General features: G+C 40.9%; 1 protein-coding gene across 1 annotated transcript; it reads right to left on the minus strand.

Annotated features, from left to right (window-relative positions):
• Window positions 1-3,894: 3,894 nt before the first annotated feature.
• On the minus strand, window positions 3,895-19,906 carry SEC62 (SEC62 homolog, preprotein translocation factor). The gene is made up of 8 exons (XM_057369414.1): window positions 19,832-19,906; window positions 11,932-12,040; window positions 11,445-11,550; window positions 10,243-10,453; window positions 8,853-8,945; window positions 6,870-6,930; window positions 6,448-6,567; window positions 3,895-5,900 (listed from the first exon to the last, which is right to left on the minus strand). The coding sequence occupies exons 1-8, from the start codon at window positions 19,865-19,867 to the stop codon at window positions 5,434-5,436; spliced, it is 1,203 nt and encodes a 400-aa protein (XP_057225397.1). The 5' UTR covers window positions 19,868-19,906; the 3' UTR covers window positions 3,895-5,433.
• Between the last annotated feature and the right edge of the window lie 6 nt (window positions 19,907-19,912).

Raw genomic sequence — 19,912 nt, forward strand, 5'->3', positions numbered from 1 at the left:
CTGTAAAACCTGTCAGCTTAAAGTAATCTTCAGCAGCATTCATGGTGGCCATAGTTATTTATCCACACAGTGCTTACTAGGACTGCACAAACTGGAGTATAAGAAGAAAATATTTACACCTGAGAGGGGTATGGCACCTTCTGAGCACCCTGTCCACCCTCAAGTGTCTGAATACTGATGCCTTTATGGTATTTTTCTTCTTAGTTCTCACCCAAGGCAAAGCAGTGGGAGTGATTTTCCCAGTGGGARCAAATGAATTGTTTGGATGTCTGGGTTTGTTTCTGTTCACGTCTSTCTTTCTGACAGCAGAATCTGCTGCACAGGCCTATGTGAGGAAATGCCCGGATGGTGGAAATGAGGAACAAGGAAGGGACAGGGATAGTTCAGATATACTTTTCTGCTGATAAAAATCCCATTGAGTGCATGACCTTCAGACTGTGCCCAGTGAACCTTCAGGGTGAGTTCCTCAGTGTGGCCCACAGAGCACAGAGCTGCCCACTTTGCATCCCTGGTTCATGTTGTGGCTGCTTTCAGCTTCCCTTTTCCTCCACCACCTTGTGCTTGTTTGAAAGTTTGCTTCTTACTCACTGATTACTCTTTTTTCTGCTCCTGAGTGCTGCATCTCATCTTCCATCCCAGAGAAATGATGGTGCAAGATGGGATGCCTGTAAACCAAAAGCAGGGTTTTGCACTGGYGGGTCCTTCTCTCTGTGTTGGAAGCTGCTAACTCCATGTTGGATAAGGGCTGTTGGATGAGGCTCTTTCTTCACAGGAAAAGTTGCAAGAACTTGAAAAACACCAATGACTTGAGCCCACGCTGCTTCCTTAGAGAGGCTGCATTTATGTTCATGAGCAGCAATTGAAAGGTTTAATAAATTAGTTTATATTTGCATGCAGGCAGCTGTGTGTGAAAATGAGACAGGAGACTCCTCCTCCAGGAGGCATCAGAAAATCCAGAAAATATCTTATAGAAGCTGTTTGTTTATTAAAAGCTCAAGTGGTGTTTCTGTGTCCTCAGCTGTTGCCAAATACTTGCAGTGAGGCTTCCTTCCTTCTTCAGGGCTGTTTCCTGCTGCTGGTAGCTCATACTCCGAGTTCTTTTGTCGAACTTAACTGTAAGGGTAGGATTTTAGGACAACGGGTGAAGGAACAAGAAAAAGATCACCTCTAATTTCAAATCTAACTTGACCATTTTCTGAAAGAAGAAGTGACTGAATCAGCTGTGCTCATGGAGCAGGGGTTGGGCTCTGCCCTCTCCTCCYTGCTGTACTGGAGCTCAGCACTGCAGCCTCACAGGTCACTGYGGCCTCTGAAGTCACTTAGGAAGAGCCGTGGGGACCAGGAGAGTCCCTGMATGTTGCTGTTGTGTGATTTAGGGCAGGAGGTTTCCTTCAGAMAGGGGCAGGTGCAGATCATGCGTACAACTCCTTTACACAGAGGAGTATGGGCTGTGCTTCCTGTGCAGTTAAAACTGAGTGTTTACTTTCCCCCTGCTCTTCCTGTTTGAGACATCCTGTGCCTTAGAACTCATTRCCACCTGTCTCTTTATTACGTTAAGCAGAGGAGTAAATTTAAACCTCACCTCTGTGTACTTCAGGCAATCTTACGTTGGCATCTTGGACAGTTCAAGCCACGTGGGCGAAGACAGGGAGATCAAATGCACCTTTTTGCATTTTGGTGTCATGTGTGGGCAAAGCTGCACACTGAGCTGCACAAATGATTATGAACATTCCCTCTCCTGAGCAGCAAGGGGCTGGGGCTGACTCTCCTGGGAGTGTATGGACACCATAGCCATGGGCAGTGGCCCACAGTCCCTATGGAATGCTCTCTGGGACACATTTGTCTGTGGGGTGAGCGCCAGTCTTTACCTGCACCCGCCCCTTTTCCCTGGATGTGCCTTTAACTGGGTGTTGCCCTGCTGAGCCTGTTTAATGCTCTGTCAGAGTTTGTGCCTCGTCAGCGCTGGATTAGCAACCCGAGTTTTGCAATGGCAAGCGTTGTGGAGCTGCTGTTCCTGAAAGGCTGTGTGGCTCAGAGAGACAGATTTTATGAAGATTTTATAATTTTTAACAGAATATTTAACTGATAGAATATATAACCAGTAAACTATTTAACCAACTTCAATTTTAATTAACTTTACYTTTAAAGAAGGAAATGCATGACCAGTGTCCCATTTGCAAGAAGTTTTCATTTACTTTTCAAGAATATTTTAAAAGCACAGATAATATGTGCTGGATCTCCATTTKGATCCCTTGAGGTGCTCCTCTTAAAAGTAACAAGTTTGTTCTTAGGAAGATCTTGTTGAGAAGAAACATATTTTCATAGTMATTTTAATTTGAAGGCATCTGGTTATAGAATTCTAGTTTTGYTTATTCAGTGAAAATCCAGAAAATGCAGTACAGAGCTGATGTCAGCCTTGCTGAATTTTCCAGAGTGGTGTTTCTTGGTTTGTGTCCCTGCTGTGTGCTGTCACTGCCCAAGGTATAACCTTTCCTGATGCTCATTATGTTACTGCAGTGCTGGTGGTTTTTTGTCTTGTCTTTGACACAAATAATTTTTCAGGGAACTGGAAGAAAGATGATATGAGCAAGGCCCTAAGTACTACATAACATGAACCAGTGATTTAAAAAACTTAGCCTGTGGTTTGCTGGTCACTGTAACACAAACTAAAATTAAGACTGAAACCAAGGTGGAGTACAGGGTGTGATCAGACTCTCCTTGTGTTGCTCACAAACACCAAAGCAGGGCTAAGAATCTTTTGTAACCTTTTAGTATATTACTACCTCCTGGTAGACTACAATTTTAGACAAATTCTGTTGTGGCACTTTCATTTAAAATTAATCTAAAAAGGGGGGAAAATGTAATTTCAATCCCACCCTCAGTGTGAAGAACTCGAAACTCCATCCCCTGACTCCCAACAAACAGCCTAATTACTGGTTGAACACTCACATGCCAGAAAGAGAAAATAAGAATTTACTGTGAAGGCTAGTGAGAGTCACCCAGGACTCTGCTCTGTGTTTTTATTGAYTAGCAAAGGTAAACTGCCAGTATCTCTCTTGTAAGCACCTCCATCCTTCACTGGGYCCAGGTTACAGGGGACTTTCAGGGACCACAAGCTGAGCCTTTTCTGTGTTCGCCTTCTGCTGCACATTGTAAAGATTAATGGTGGTTACCACCKGCAGAAAATCTTTATCTAAAGCAGGATCAGTGTTTACCCAGTACTGTTAGTTCCCTCTTCAACTTGCACTGAAACCGTTTGCACAGTGCTGTTRCTAACCCTAAAGTAATTCCTCTCTCAGTCTTTTATCAGATTTTTTTTTTCCTTGAGTGGTTATTTTCACATACCAAAAAAAGTGCACACATGGCAAAGCGAATGCCTCTGTGTTAGCCAGGCAGTAATGGACTCTTTGTGGACACTATCAGGAAATGTGCCTTTTGTTTTCCTGCACCTGTTGCTGAATTACAAATAAAATAATCCAATGCTTTATTAAATAAAATGAGAAGCCCTCATGAAATTGTACCAGCCTTTACCAGGAAKTCTATTGAAAACATTCAGCAGCTGCTTCAGTCTCAGTTCACTCACACTGATAGGATTGTTTCACCCTTCTCCTTGTGCTCTGAGTGAGAAGGRCACAGTGCCTTGGACCATCTCACACCAGTCTCCTCTTGCTCCCTGGGAAGGATTTGGTCTGAATCAGTAATAAATGATCCTCAACAATGAAGTACCTTGGGCTTGTAGAAGGTTGTTACAATCAGTATCCCAGGCCTTGCATCCGATTGCTTTGCAAACATCAGGTTACCCTGGCTCTGYTCTCCCCATCACATCATGCACACCCATCAGGTACAACAGGACTTCGTTAGYTCTTTTCATCAGTGATAACACACAAGTGGCCAGGAGTCAATCTGTTTAGTTAATGGGTCCTTTAATTTTTTTGCTATATTAATAAAAAAGTGATCCAATTTATCTGTTTCCTTATGGAGTAACTATTCAGGAGATTTAAGAAGCAAATACACCATATCCATGAATTGTTTATCAACACACCCAGGATGATGTATATATTTGCACAATCTCAAAAATTAGTATCTTCATCCAAAATGCCGACGCTGGAAGGATGGAAAGCAATTTAGGACAGGAAAAGAAATTTTCTTACCCTCATCTTCTCTGAGTGGGCTGGGGAAACAATCAAATCTATTAAGGTCATTGAGAGGAAAGAGGCAGAGTTGTAACTTCTTCCATGCTCAGTCAGCCAAACTTTCAGTCCATCCTGCACACAGGCAGCGGGAAGGGATGCACAGGAGACCCTGCACCCGCTCCTCTGAGGGATTTACAAACAAGTTATTCATGGTCATTTCACATCAGCTCTGAGTTACCCAGCTTGGGAGCAGACCAACACTCTCCCACCTCTTCTGCTTAAAACTACTCCAGTTCCAGAGTACAGTGAGGTTTAACATTAAGGCATTCATACAGCTCTGGTGTTTGCTTTCATTTAATAAAGATCAATTACTCAAATACATGGAATGTTGGCACAAAACTAAAGCTTCTGTGGAACAGCTACCAATCATACACAAATACTCTGTGAGGTCCTCTCGACTTGCATTTCTCTGATAGATACACCACAACATGGCTTCAATRATACAAACTGAATGCTGGATCAAATTTCTAAATAATAAGTAGCAGTTAAAGTAAATGGTTTGCTTTATTTGTAAATTATGTACAGAATACTTTTTTTTCTTTATTATGATGGAGCAGGAGAAAGAAAACAGCCATCATTTCCAAATCGTGCTGCTTCCTTCACCTGCTGAGATGACAGCTCTCTCTGCACCGGATGCACAAAACCAGTTTGGATTTCCTCGGTTGCTGGCACACAGGCTGGAGAAACAGAGAACACTGCAGCCAAATTCAGCACTACCAGCTCCTCTACTGTCAGCAAAATACTTCCACTAAAACTAGTTTTCTCAGGAAAGTTCTCACAATCTTTTGAAAACAAAATCAAGAAAAATATCAAGGCTGTGGGCTAAGAAGGGCTTTACCTAACTATCAGATGAGTATAACTAGGAATAATCTGAGATTTGGTCATTCAACTTTTACCTGGTTTACAAAAGCAAGTTTGAGAAGCTAAACTAATTGACCAGTTATGCAAGTACCAGAAAATGTTGTTTTTCAGTATGTTTGAGGACAATCTGGGCAATCTATCAATCAATAAAAAACTTGTCAAATTGATAAAACTTCCATAAATGAATATTAATGATTAACACAGTACCAAGTAATCAAGTTAATGGTTAAAAAAAAAAATGAAGGAACTAGATATAAAACTGTTTGGTAACATGGATATTTCAGCAAACRAAGATGCTACTGTATGGTCTATGTTTTGGTGATCAGCCAACAAAGAAAATCCAACCATTTGCACATACTTAGTCCCAAACCACAGTGAGTTATGATTTTCCATGTGAAGGCCCACTTTCGGTATCTTCCTCCTCCTCCTCCTCACAATCTCCTTCATCTGTTTGCTGTTCCAGTTCCTCTTTTGTGATCATTTCAAAGTCGTTTCCATTGCCACTACTGTGCTGGGACCTGTCATCTTCRCGCCTGTCACTGTCAGTGTCTGAATGTCGCTCTCCTCCTGAGCCGTCTGTTCCCGAGTTCCTTGTGGCTTCTGTCTTTCCATCCTCCTCTTCCTTCTTCTCACTATCTGATTTCTCCTCGCTGTCGTATTTTTGCTGCTTTTTGGATTCTGATTTTTCCTCTTTCTTTAAGTCTGCTTTTGGTCCTTTGTATTCATGTGTGTACAGGGGCCTGAAGGAGTCAATGAATCCCACATCTGCTGTAAGGTTTGGCAGGAACCAGAAGTGATGCCTTCCTCCAGTKATGAGCCAGATGATAAGGAAAAGGATGCAGCGAGCTATGTGAAAACAAGGGAAATTTTGTTTTTTTGTCAGAGATACACACAATGTACAACCATGGTGTAAGAGATGTCCACTGCTAATGCTCACCCACAGTCAGGGACTGGGTGATATTGAGGGGAAACCCCTCATTCCACAACAGCTCTGTGGAGTATTTTGCTCTTACCATGCCTCCCTCCCCAGCCATGGCTCTCTGATTTAGCTCTTAAACCCCTCTACAACAGAAAACTTTAAAATCCTGGTGACACCGTTCTCGCTTTTAAATCTGTTTGTGTGTGCAGTTCTGGGTTTGTTCTGCTATTTTTTGTTTAAACAGACACAGTAAACGAATCTGCACTACACAGGAAACACCAACAGGTGACACGAGCCTGAGCTCCCTCTTCCCGTGGCACAACTGTGACACCCGCTGGCCGGGAGGGAAGCGCACACAGGATCCGCCCGGCTGCGGCTSAGCAACGTCCTGGGAAGCGGCACCGCCCAGCTCCGCGCTCGGGGAAGAGCTGGGCTGTGCCTCTGCCCTCTCAGAACCCGCCTGCCGACACTCACCGACCGCAAGGAGCAGAATACTGGCGACAAAGCAGCCGGCGCCCACGCTGAGGTAATAAACACCGACGCGCATCTCGGCTGGCCAGAGCGGGAACAGGGTGGCGGCTATAACGGCAATCACTGAGCAGGGAGGGCAGGACAGAGGCATGAGAAGCATCATTAGTTTTTCCTGGTACATGTACAGAGGTTCCAGGCTTACTGCTCAAGTAAGTGGCTTAGATTCAGTYAACATCTATACAATTTTAGATTAAAAACCTAAAATTAGCTGATTTGTYTTATTCTACATAAATACAAGTTCTAGAGTCAGAACTGGATAATTTGTAACATATTTAATATTTTTAAATAAGCCACACTTGTGAGAGACAACTCACTGATTAGCTTAAGACAACAGAAGTAAACAACTTGTATCTACTCGGACTTACCAAGTACAAGTCCCATGGCAAAAGTTTTAAAGTGAACGGGGTCATAGATCCACACATACACCTACAACAGAAAGGATCTGTTTTACACTCAGAAAAGCAGCTCTCTGATAAACATCTCATGTATTCCCTCACCCAAACACTCACTGCCAGGCTRCAATGCTTGGTGCTGAACAAAAGGCCCTGTGCACTCAGCACCCAGGCAGGACAAGGGATCCTGATTCTTAGGAAGGGTAACTGACAGGTGATGTAATCCTGAGGAAAACAGACAGCAGAACTAATGGGAAAATGAAGCATTCAGAAATACCACCGAATCAAGGTTTGGTTKTATCTTCCTTTAATCATTAACGCTGTTCAGCACAAAGCAAAACATCTGCTGCAAAAAAATAAAAAGTTTCCCAAATCCACCGAGTGGAAACAAGAAGTTCTCTGAGCTTTTGAAGAGAAAATACACAGACTGAACACCTGGAACAAAGGCTGCAGCTGGAACACTCGCTGCAGGCCATGTGCTGGGCTCAGATCAGTGTCACTGTACCCTCTGTCCCACAGCAGAGTTATCTCAATGTCTACAGTTGCAACACTCAGAGCCAAATGTTTGTGCGAGATCTGTGGATCCATTTGCATCTGCTCAGCCATAAATGAAAAACTTCTTGGTAAACTGCAGGAYTTTCTGAATTAGAAAAACCTGTTTTTTCTTACCAAATTAGATAGTTTTAATCTGAGCTTTTAACTGTGAAAAGAAGCTGCTGGTTGCTAGAAACCAGCAACTCTCATTGCAGATGTGTCAATAYCAACTACCAGAAGGACTCCTGGGAGGCAGTGGTGATTCCATGTGATGCAATAAATATTTAACATTCTGCTTCTCACAGGATGCCAAAGTTGACTGTACTCAGGTGTAGCTGCTGCCAGTCAGCTGTTCTGTGAGCCCAAAAAAGCTGGAGATGGTGACTGAGCAGTAAGTGTGTGATATCCACTGTTTGTAAGTGCAAAATTATGAAGAAAAGGGAAAACCGCAGCTCTAATGCAAATACACAAGAATTGGCTCTGAATAGCTACTACTTAAAAGAAGCTCTGGTGAGCTGCAGTTCTTAAAAAATGTCAGCTCATTAATAAATAAAAGAAACTGATGTTAAGACAAGCAATAAATACTGTGATATTGCAAATACTGTGCTGCAGCCCCGTTTGGAATGGGYACTTCATGTAAACACAACAGGGAGGATCAGAGCTGTGTGTGATTCAACCTGAGATGGGATGAAACAGAACAAAGCACATGAAGAACTGAGAAAAACAAAATCAAGATACAATGGGGAAGCATAATCTCTGCACAAGTGATTTATTTACAGAATTTGYTGCTATGTGTGTTTTATAAACAAAGGAATACAAGAATCCTGGGGGAGATTCCAGTACAGCCACACAGCACCAACACAGCAGAATAAAACTTACCACTTATCTATTGCAAATTCGAGAAGCACAAATGTGACTCTGTACATTACAGGGCTGGTAAACAATTAAATTCTTTGTCTTCAGAACAGCAAAGCACAGAGAAGTATTTAAGGCCACAATTTCAGTGGTAAAGCCAGGATGAGCATTCAGGAATGCCAAAGGGTCACCTGTCTGCTCAGATCACAGAGTCAGGCGGGTGTTTTTTATTTCCCCTCCTACAACTGAACACTGTGTCCTGGAAGGCTTGTGTTTGGTTTAAAACAATTTTGACAGTGGCTATGGGATAAGTAGGGCTGGAAGGACCTCAGGGGTCTCTGTCCCACCCTCTTGTCCCAAGCAGGGCCAGCTCCACCAGCCCCCTACATTTACTTGTCTCTAATCTCCTTGCAAAAAATCTGAAAATCTGATTTCAGGATCAGCAATCACATTTTCATTAATTTTTCTTTCAACATATCAAGGAGTTTGGAGAAGTCCAGTAAATCAAGCTATTGTCTGACAATAGCAGGGTGACACCCAAAGTTTAAAAGTACCTATAAATCTTACCTCATTTCCATCCAAGAAAACTTGGTCTTCATGTGGCTCAAGTTTAAATTTCCTCTTAGTCTCCTTTTTCTTCGGTGTTCCTGGAGTGTCATCCTGAGGATAAACATAAATATTTTGTCTATACCTAATATATTTTCTGTATAAATTATTTACAAAAATACATACACAAATCTTTTTATATAAATTACAAAAATTAGGCATCCTGGCAGAATCAGTTTCTGCCCATTTATTTTCTGTCTTCCTGAATTTCTTTTTGGATCTTGTCCTTCCTCTTCTCTGTCTCCTTTTCCTTCTCTTTGCTTATCTCATTATGAGAAATTAACTTTGTGATATTGGTTCTGTGTTTCATTCAAGGTCCTACCCACTGGCTTATATAATCCACTAAATATCTGTTCAATAAATAATGATTMGTTTAAAAATTAACATACATTTAATAATGTACCTCCCCTGATGACAGTGGATTGGACGAGTTCATTACTTTCATAATCAGCATTTTGCAGTACCTCAGGAGTTGGGTAATCTCACACTGGCTTCTGTGCTGGGACCACAGTGGGATTGTTCTGTTTCTAACTCTTTTATTTGCCATTTAGGTTTCTTCTGAYACCCAAACATTTGTAATAGACTGTAACTCTCACTAGATGTGCCATTATTTGACTTAGGAATATCTGAACGAGAGTAACTTTGGAGCACTATCCTACTAACTCTCACTGATTCAGACTGCTGTATATAGAGGAAACACCATATTCACTCATCAAGTTTCTCCTGTGATTTCCCAACTTCTTAGAAATTCTGTTCTGCTAATAATAAATAAGTAATAAAACCAATCAGGAATGAAAMCAAACCTAAATCACATTAAAATTCATACAGTACCAATAGTTTACACTTGGAAGATCAAGAGAAAGAAGGCAGGATGTGGCTCAGTCACAGAGCTGTGACACAACATGACCACTGTTACACAGCCAGCAAAGGCCCCACATACCAAATATGACATTCCAAACATTCTTGTTACCAAACACTGCAAAACTGCTTGTGTTTCACTCGTGCAGCAGCACTGGTTTGGATGTCTGGTCACATACACGTGTCATTCTATGGTAACTGATGTACACAGCTTCCCTGCCTGCTGCCACTGGGGACAAACAGGTTTTGATTAACTCAGCCCACATTAAAAGATKACACAGTACACAAAGGCCATCTGAAGTCTCTTTTTTGATCTAGATCAAAATAAGACAAAATCAAAAAGCAACAAAAAGAAGCAACAYATTTTAGAGATGAAAAYRGGGAAAAAAAGCAAGGCATGTTTTAGAATAAYTAYCTGTACTTTTGACCCAGTACAATCTTAACAATCGGTTAATGTATTTGTTACATGTCTTCTCTTACACACAGTAYTTACCTTCTTACACTCCTCCTTTTCACCATCCTTTTTCTTTTCCTTTTCTTTCTCCTTCTTAGTTTTTTCATCTTTGCCACTTTCCTTCTTGCTCTTTTTCTCCTCTTCTTTCCCGCTCTCAGCCTTTCCTTTTTCCTTTTCTTTCTTTGTATCCTTGTCAGGTTTCATTTTCATCACTTTCAATGCTCGATGAAAGAACTGTTTTTTCAGGAGTCTTAAACCAAAAAAGTTAAATGATTCATTTAAGYGCAGCTGTAAGAATAACATTTACACTCAATTATGTTATTAGACACCATTCKAGATTGTCTCTAACCCAATCATGACTAGCATGACTGAAATTCAAGGTCACCATCATCTGCTCCATTTACAGGTACATACACAAGACCTACTTATCCYATGTCTTGCCTGTTGCTTTGCTTTTTTTGGTTCATCTGTTCAAAACTGGGTAAAAACTGTACTTTTCTGTGGCAGCATTTTGCAGATAAAAATGAACACACAAGATAGAGGATGCAGAAAGCCACCAGATCCATTTCATTATCTTTCCCATTAATGCAATTCCTGCAATATTTATTTTCAAGTTCTTGTCAACRTATTTCATAGAAAAATAAGGAAGATAATGAGCTTCTCAAGATCATTGGTAAGTGGTGCACAATGAACAGAAATGCTCTGTTGAAACTTGGTACATATGCAAGTGTTCCCTTCCTGTCAGCTACCAACAGACCTTATTGCAGGTGTATTTATAGCTATATATGCATGTAGATATAARGATATACATATATGGCCAGGAGGGCACTAGCATGTAATTTTTGGTACTCTTAAGATCATTATCAACCAGAAATATCCTTGTAACAATCACAACTGAAGTCCCAACAGGAAGAGCAGYACAGAACCCTCCTCTTCAGACAGAGAGATTTGAGAACTCTGACCCTACTAACTTCAACTATTGTCAAAATTCAGGAGACTCATTTGGTTCACCTTGCTGCCCCAAGGAATGCAATGCAAGCCTGAGAGAGTTTTGGGAACAAAAATAATGAAGTGACATAATTTTCATCCTCAAACACAGGAATGAAAATACAATCATTATTTTTGCACACAACCACAAAAGTTTTAGGATGCACAAAACTACACTGGTTCCTAAATAACTATGACATCTGGACAACTACAGCCATTAATGTCTACTCCTGATGAAGTGGTCTGGGTCATACCTGTTGCAGTAATCCACTACAGACTCTCGGGTTGTAAAGAGAGCCTCCTCTCCTTTCTTYGCCTTTGCCCATTTAGAATCCAGGAGGCAATCCACAGCTTTTGAGGCTATAAGAAAAAAAATGAATTAAAAACGCATTACAATTAGTAATATTATTTTAAATATTTAGTCTGTGATCCTTGAACCACAATGACCAGTCTGTTCTGATGATGTTCCACATCCTTTCAGTCTTTAAAGTAAGACTAGTCACTATGCTGAAATATATTCCTCTTGACAACACACTTCATTAAATYACAGAATGAGAAGTTTATTGCATTTACTCCAGGCTACTGAGATTAATTTTATGGTGTCCCARTACCTAGATTAGTTTCTAAAAGCAAACTGTAAGATCAGTACAAAGTACTATTAATAAAAACMAAACAGCCTCTCCCACCCTCCAAGTACAATGTTAGAAGAAACCTRAATTCTCTGGTTAAAAGCAACCCTACCAATAAAATAATCAACTCGGTGGCCCATCATGTTGGTGGATTTTGTTGGACAGTTGAAGCGCAAGTATTTAGCAACAGCCTTCTCCTCCTTGAATGGCTCCCCAACTTCCTACAGTGGGAAAAGTCAGAAATTAATACAGTCAAAACATGTACAAAAATCACTCATTTGGGCTTAAACAATCAGATAGTGCAAAGTCCTCCTTATTTCATGGCAATAAATATTTTATAAAACAAACAAAATACAAAGGATGTGAAAATAGATAAAGGCATTTTTCCCGAGAACTYTCCGTCTACATGAAGCAAAAAAGCAGGAATTCTTAAGTTAGATGAGCTGAAGGAAAGAAGTAAAAACTCCTTTAACAGATCTGTAAAAAGAGCAAACTAAAGAAARACCTAAGAGGAAAGCAGCACATGGGAAGCTGCTTATGGCACACAGCTGGGATGGAAAGAGTTGTGAAGCTTGGAACAAAGGAAAAACAGAGTGAGGAATGAGTGTGTATGAAATGACTGCAATGAAGCACTCTGACAGAACACAGAGCAGTCCAAATTTCACATGAAAAGGAGAAAAACATGTTGAAAAGAAGCTGAAAGATATGGCTAGAAAATTTCTTTGCYGCTCCATGACTACAGAATGATTTAAACTTTAGAGTACCCTTGAGGAGATTCTTACAATCTGCAGAATAGGARCACCAGGGTAAAAGCACATGTTTAATGGAAAGAGAGCACTTAGTCTGCACACATTCACAAATTCTGTGCTTCTACCACCTTGCAGAGAGGTAACAGAACTCTGAGATGTGTTAGGCAGAAGGATGGAGATGGGCATTTTCAGTTACGTAAAATCAAGATCTAATATTTGCAAGCATGGAATGGAAGAACTTTCTAATGTTCCTGCTTCACAAAAATATATCTAAAAAACGTAAGTTGGGATATTAAATTGACTTATGCTAACTTCCTCAGAATTCTTTTCCATAAATTCTTTTAATCCATAAGGTTTAATTCTCCAACTTCCCCTGCTACTCGTGGATCAGTAACAGGGAAACACCAGGAGAGTTTTCCAGGCTGCGGTGCCTTTTCTGTACCTGTTCCTCTCATGCTGCTTGAAGAAATAGATTATATAAGCCACAAACCAGATTGGTCATTTATAGGAATAAAAGTTTCAGAGTCTATTTAAAGACCTAATTTTCCTAAAGGTCAATAAACATATACAACCTCCATTACTGCTTTTAAGATGTATAACCATAATATCACAAACAGWAYGTTAAATGGAAATRCAAGGTCAAATTGATGTGGTTACACCAGAATGAAAGYTTCAGATGGTAAGAGTTGTTAATTTTCAACAGTTTGAACAGCTAACTTTCAAAACCAACTGGTTAATGAGTATCTTTCTAGAGGAGATACTGTTTTTCCTACCGAAGAACAGTTTTGAGGAGCACAATACAGACACAAAGTATCCACAGGACCAAAAGACTCTATAGTTCCTTAGTTCTGAGACTTTTTGAAAAAGTCTAAATCCTCCATATGAAAGCAAAATATGCTCACACACCCTGGTTAGTTTCAAAACCCAAATTAGGCSAGATGATCCTAACAGTCCTCAAATGGATATTATCTCCTTCTGCATGCTCAATCCTTTCTTTAATTTYTGAATTTTAAAAATCTGTATCAAACATCAGATAACTATTCCCTGACAGTGCATGTATGCACAAAATTTATATTCTGTGGTTTCAGGTCCTCTTATATGAAACAATTGTACCAGTAATCATAAATCAAACCAAATAATCAAATTTGGTACCAGAGTGATTTAATAGCATTTAATTTAAGATGAACTCCAATGCACTGAAATGAGTGACTGTGTCCCATCATCACACGGGCTAAGGCACCAGGAGACTGGGGACTGCACACAGCAACTGTGTGTGAAATGCTGCTTTTCTAGTACTTCCTATCAGCAAATGAAATTTGGAACAATTCACAGGGCAAATGTTCTTCACAGCACAGACAGTAAAACAGGCAGAGAAGCTGCAGATATTCACATCTGTGTTAACTCCTCGGCCAAGGTGGTTTTTCTCCTTCTYCCTAAAATATTTATGATACTGCTGGGTCACGTGATGCACTACACAGGCAGGGGCTGGCACCAGGAGATTCTTTTTATTGCTCCTTTCTCTCTATTGCTTTGTCCTTTCATGAGGGATAGTTTCATAACAGCCCAAACAAAAAAAAGCTTCCCTRTGAGAGAGACTGCCACAGTTTATCTGAGCTCATTTTGAGAAAGTGTCCCCTGCAGTTTAATCCCCATTTTTCATCCTATTTTCATCTCTTTGTTTCCAGAGCAAGGCTTCTGTTAAAATATTAAAATATATGGCTGACAGAAAATAATATTATATTCCATCATTAACTGAAATCAGCCAAAGCACTGGCAAGTTCATTATCCTGGGCACAACTTTTAAAAGTTGCAGTTCAACCAAGCTCTGTGTTCAGTTGCAAAAAYAGCCCAAACCCAGGCACCTGAAGCGTCCTTAGACATTTAGGAAAAGATTATACAGATTAATCAAGGGATAGCTCTGAAAAAATTACAAAGCTTTAAAACAAGTAATAGTCTTTAAAAGAGTGTGAAATTTTCCTGCTACTTARAATTTGCTTTTATAAGAAGGGCAGAAAGATTCAAGAAACATCTTGGGTATTCTACATCTAGAATGTTGTAAAACATTAAAATTCTATGATTAAACTATTTTAAAGTAATAAAAAGRTAGGATAGTGTCAAATATGTCTGCTCTGGATTTTTTTTTAGACTCTTAGATCAACTTTTATTTCATATATTGAAAAATGCATGTTGTCACTAGACAGTATATAAAATTTAAAGATTTACAAACTCTGGGAGAATGCCACTAAAAATAAAATCAAACCAAGTTTCTTACTTGTCTAGACAGAAGAACTCCACCTACTGACAGCAAACACAGTCCTCAGCCTACTGACTGCCTAGAAATGCACTGACATCTTGAATTTTAAAGAATAAYTCTCAATCACACTTCTGCCCTATATGAATTCATAAAAGGACACTGAGATTTTCAAACCCAAACACCTTCCAGACCCAGTGAAGTAAAAATTCTAATCAAATTATTCACTACTATCACCTCCCAAATCAAAGTACAGCACAGTGCATTCTGGAGTTCAACACACTGATGTAGTTCCCAGTTAATTCAACCCCCAGCTGGGACTGCAGCACCAGGGAGGCCTGAACACATCACAAATAWCATCTGAACTGAGCCTGTGAAACCAGTGTGCCCACGAGCTTCCTTCTCCCCCTCAGCTCCACCCAAGCATGACTGATTCAGGTTTTCCTCAATGGACGACAAAAGGACAAWGCACATTTCTGGTTTGAAAATTGCACTGATTTTATTCCCTCTTTGTATCACAGTTGCAAGAAGACAGGACAATTTCCTTCCACAACTTGGTAACATAAATAGGGTTTCTGGAAAATGAGAAGAGAGTAAATGATGAGTGTCACTAGCAAAACAAGTTATTCCATGTGCAGACAAAYGCATTACAAGGATTTATGCTYCTCTGTTTTAAAGGGGTCATCAAAATTCTTTTATTTCAGTAAAGCAGGTATCTAGTTTCTTTGCTCTTAGATTTTCAGAACACCATCYCTCAAAGCAGACTGCTGAAGCCTAATTGTTTATACAGTTTTCAGACAAGGAAAAGAAGGAATTTAAGCACATTTATCATGTGCTGCCTGATGTTGAAAATGACACTATGCCAACCCAGGTTCCACTCCACACACCTCTTCTCATTATAAAGATACTACAACTGTATTAGCCTTCTTTCAAAATTTGCTGAGCACATCACAATTTGGGCTGAACTGCAGGATTATCTTTTTCCCTTCCCTGTTGACTGTCAGGACCTCAGAGTGCATGTTCTGTGGCAGGAGAATGGGTGCTGCTGAGATATTTGTACTTTGCCTAAAATAAACCGACGTGCTAGAGGCAAACAAAAAGCACAAACTGGCATGACTGGAGTGGGTAGGGGGAAACAAACACACTGGGGGTGTTAGGACTTGCTCTCAGGACTCGATGTCTAGTTTTTTCAGCGACTAATAAACATAAACTTGCCCGACTCCTGCACTGATGACCAGTACAAGGACTGCCCCAGAAGTCTTAAAAGAAATTGTGGCAGAGCCATGTGGTGAAACCAGTTCTTCTGGATTACCGTGGCCATGTGCTGGCCACAAAACATTAACTTTTCTTTGTAGACAAAGATTAGCAGATGTTTTTCAGTCCAGTACATATTGTATGAAAACAGAAGTTTATCTGTTTTCTTCCCTCTTTCTTTTCAAGCACTGCTAGGTTTTTTTTAAGCAAAAGCTGTAAACATACAGAGTTTGAAAACAGATCCAAGGAGCAATGTACAGTATTTTCAAGTCAAAACACCCCAGCTTTAGTCCCCTTCCAAACCCAGGCCAGCTGTTTTGACTTTTTCCCTTCCCACCTCCAAAAATGTTAACTCAAGATTTCCAAAAGACTGATTCTGGTTTTAATGACAACTCAGGCTGCTACTTTTAATTCCCATTTTTCTACCCTTTTTGCCCCCTTGATCTTTGTTTCWTCCTCCTCTATCACTTGATACCACTCAGCTTTCGAAGACATAATCTAACCATTTTCCTTTGTTATCATCCCACTCAGCTTTACTAGAATTTATGAAGAAAATAAAGACAAAGGGGCAAGCTGGACTAAAATAAGCGCTACTGGAAAACAGTTATATTGTTCTTTCTGCAGMTCCTTTTCAGAGTCATTCACACAAAACTGCAGCACAGGAGCAGCAATGCAGGTGTTGCATTTTCCTTCCAGCAAAACCCAGATTATGACAGGACACAACTCTAGGCTACAACAGTTAATGATTAGTAGATGTCCTTCATCAGGAGAATCTCAGAGCTTGAATCAAAGGAAAAAAGTCAACAAGGAAAGTACCTGTCATTAATGGCACTGATGTCACCTCAGCCATCAATTTACAGTGAGACACTGACCCCCAAACTGCCCAGGAGCTGTTTTCTCTGTYTTCAGGAGCAGTATTTATGGGCATTAACATTTCTGGAGTGCAGCACACAGCACTAAGGAGCAATGCAAGTGCTGTTAATCCTAACGCAAAGATCAGCCCAAAACCTGACACGGGCAGACTAAAACTGTGCATGTGGAATCCAGCCAAGGTAATGAAAACTTAATGCCTATTTAACAGTCAAACTGCAGAGCTGCCAGCACAGTGCCACGTGTTACCCRGCCGAACGCTGTCAAAGGAACCAACACTCAACATTTTGTGGTTAAGTGAATATTTCAGGACACATATGGAAAAATATGTAATTCCAAGACATGAAATAGCTTTGATCAGGTTGCTGCAGTAATAGGCATTCAAAGCCACCTCCTATCTTTTGAGATGTATCTATCTAAAATAAAAAGATTAAACTAGCCATTAGAAAACATATGTTGTTTTTCTTTCAGTAAGTCCTCTATAGACAGCAAGCATTCTTGATTTCAGACATTTGAATCATGTGGGTAAGCAATCTGCATCCTACAGACCAGCCTCCTTCCACTACTGCATATCTGAATTAATCTCTGTGTTAATTACAGTTAAATTACCACCAGGAATGACACTTGGAAAACTTTATCTTTAAAATATCTTTGTTCAAACTTAGGAAGTTAAATTTTTTTCAACTTTCGTAACTTCCAGAGGAAGAGTCTAAGCTATGCAACACAGATTGGGCAATGTGTCTTTTGATGAAAATGCATTCCATAAAACACATCCTTCCTGTGACTGCTTCCGATGGGAAACACACAGCAGGCTAGACAGAACTTTGAACTATTTTTTGRGCCTTTTTTCATGTCTAGCTATTTGACCTAACTACCATGATTCTAATCTTGCTGGAAGGCACAAAATCCTAYAAAATTCATTCCAAACTCAGGTTCTGTGCACATGGTATTTGTAACTGAACTCCATTACATCAGCCTCTTCCACAGCTAAATATGCCAACTTTTCCCAAGAACCTCATTCCTGTCAAGAAATACAGCTCTGCTTAATGACAGCAGGGTATTCAGATGTCAGACTTGCATGCAGCACGATAAATAATCTCTTTAAGGGGCCAACAARACCCTAAATTAAGTACACACTGCTAAAACACTGCCAAAACACCTAGGAATAACAATCCCACACTTCATTTTAAAAGAAGACACTCGCAGCATGAGCCTGAAAACGTGATAATCATACTGCAAGTGTGCCAGTGAAGTTCAAAAAGCTTAAGAAAACCAATCCCAAAACCAACTACCAAGAAAAATGTGAGCTATTTTATTCACTGACCAATTAAGAATGCCCCTTGGGCATTTAGCAGTATTCTTTGTTCTCTGTCTTGTGTTCCCATTGTTGTTGACYTACAGTGGGAACCTATCACGATACACATTGATCTGCATAATTATATCACAAATTTAGGCCACRACCTTAARTGTTAAAATCTAGACATCAATTTAATTACTAACAATCWGGGAAATATTTTACTGCTAACAGCTGGAAATTAAGTACATGCTTAACTGCCTGCAAGACCACAGCCTTGGGTGTTATACAAACATTAAACTACATTTGAATTTTGTTTGATGGATGCTTGAGCTGTTGTCATCCTTGGAAAGGGTCAACCTATAAAAATCTTAAAAAGAGAGTAATTCTGTATTGTTTTACAGTAATTCATTGAAATCACAGCTCGTTCAACAAGATTTTGATTAATTACTCTTTGCATTCCTCCCTGTCACCCGGTAATTTGAATTAAAGGAGAAAAAGGAAACTTTCCAAGTACAGTAAAATCTCCATCTTCCTGGGGGAAGGGAAAGTGGGCTGGGAAGGGGAAGGATGAGAAAGGAGAGAGGGCAACTAAGCAGAAGGGTAAAATAYGAAGCATGCATTGTTGAATGGCTCTGTGATCTCTCTCATGAATATTATCTGCTCTTACAGCAGAGCAATAAACCCCAAACAAACACTATTTAGGCTGAGTGTTGATAACACATAACAGTAATGAGTGTTATGGTCACTGATACTGTAAGCACGCCCAAAACAAGCATTAAAACTCTAAAACTCCCTGTAAAAACTACACCTTGACATACCAGGCTCCCAGGTAAGTGAAAACACCGAAGCAGCCTTCAGTTTGCCTCTCAGTGCCATCACACAATTATCACTACATTTTAACACGATCTCAAAGCTGATTAGGTCTATTTTTAGGCGTGCCTATTTGTTTATGTTTTCCAGACACAAATTTCCTTTCCTTACCGCATCATTTCCTGGTTGGGGCACGTTTGCTTTTAAGATGCTTTTACCATCTGTCCCACGTCTATTGCTTACAATCCCTGGGCCGGACACGCTGGGTGAAGGTGCAGCTCCCGGGTGTTTTGGTGTTACCCGCACTAAGCTATTGTTCGACACTGATAACGGGGTAGATTCYGAGTATAACACGGCGATTAAAAATACGGAACAGCTCCAAATCTATTTTTTTGCTCAGCGAGAGACGAAGAACTTCTGAGGGCGCAGAGCCCATGGGGATGAAGCGGGGGCGCCTCTGATGTGCCGGGGGGCCCCGCCGGCCTCGCCTCATCCCCAAAAACACTCCTACCTGAGCTCCTCCGCTCTGTTTTCACAGCGTTTACCAATGTGCTAGAAAATGCTGAGGAAAACTTGCCAGACCGGGCTCCCGCCCCGGCCTGAGGGGCTCCCGCTGCCCCGAGACCGGGCTGCTCTCCTCCCTCACCGCGGGCCTCCCGCAGCCGCCGCCTCGCAACAGCGTCGAGCGGGAAGGCCGCGGGGGAAGCCGCTCTGAGGACGGGGAGGGCGAACCGCCGGGCGGGGAGRGAGGGATGGAGAGGAGGGATGGAGTCTCGGGTACCTGGACGCGCTTCCTGTGCCGCCGCCGCTCCGCCATGTTGTCCCCGTCCGCTCCGCCGGTGACGCGCGCGGGGGGGGGCGG

Source organism: Malurus melanocephalus, unplaced genomic scaffold (genome assembly GCF_030028575.1).
Source record: "Malurus melanocephalus ecotype Western Australia unplaced genomic scaffold, MMel_1.1 scaffold_108, whole genome shotgun sequence".
NCBI lineage: Eukaryota > Metazoa > Chordata > Aves > Passeriformes > Maluridae > Malurus > Malurus melanocephalus.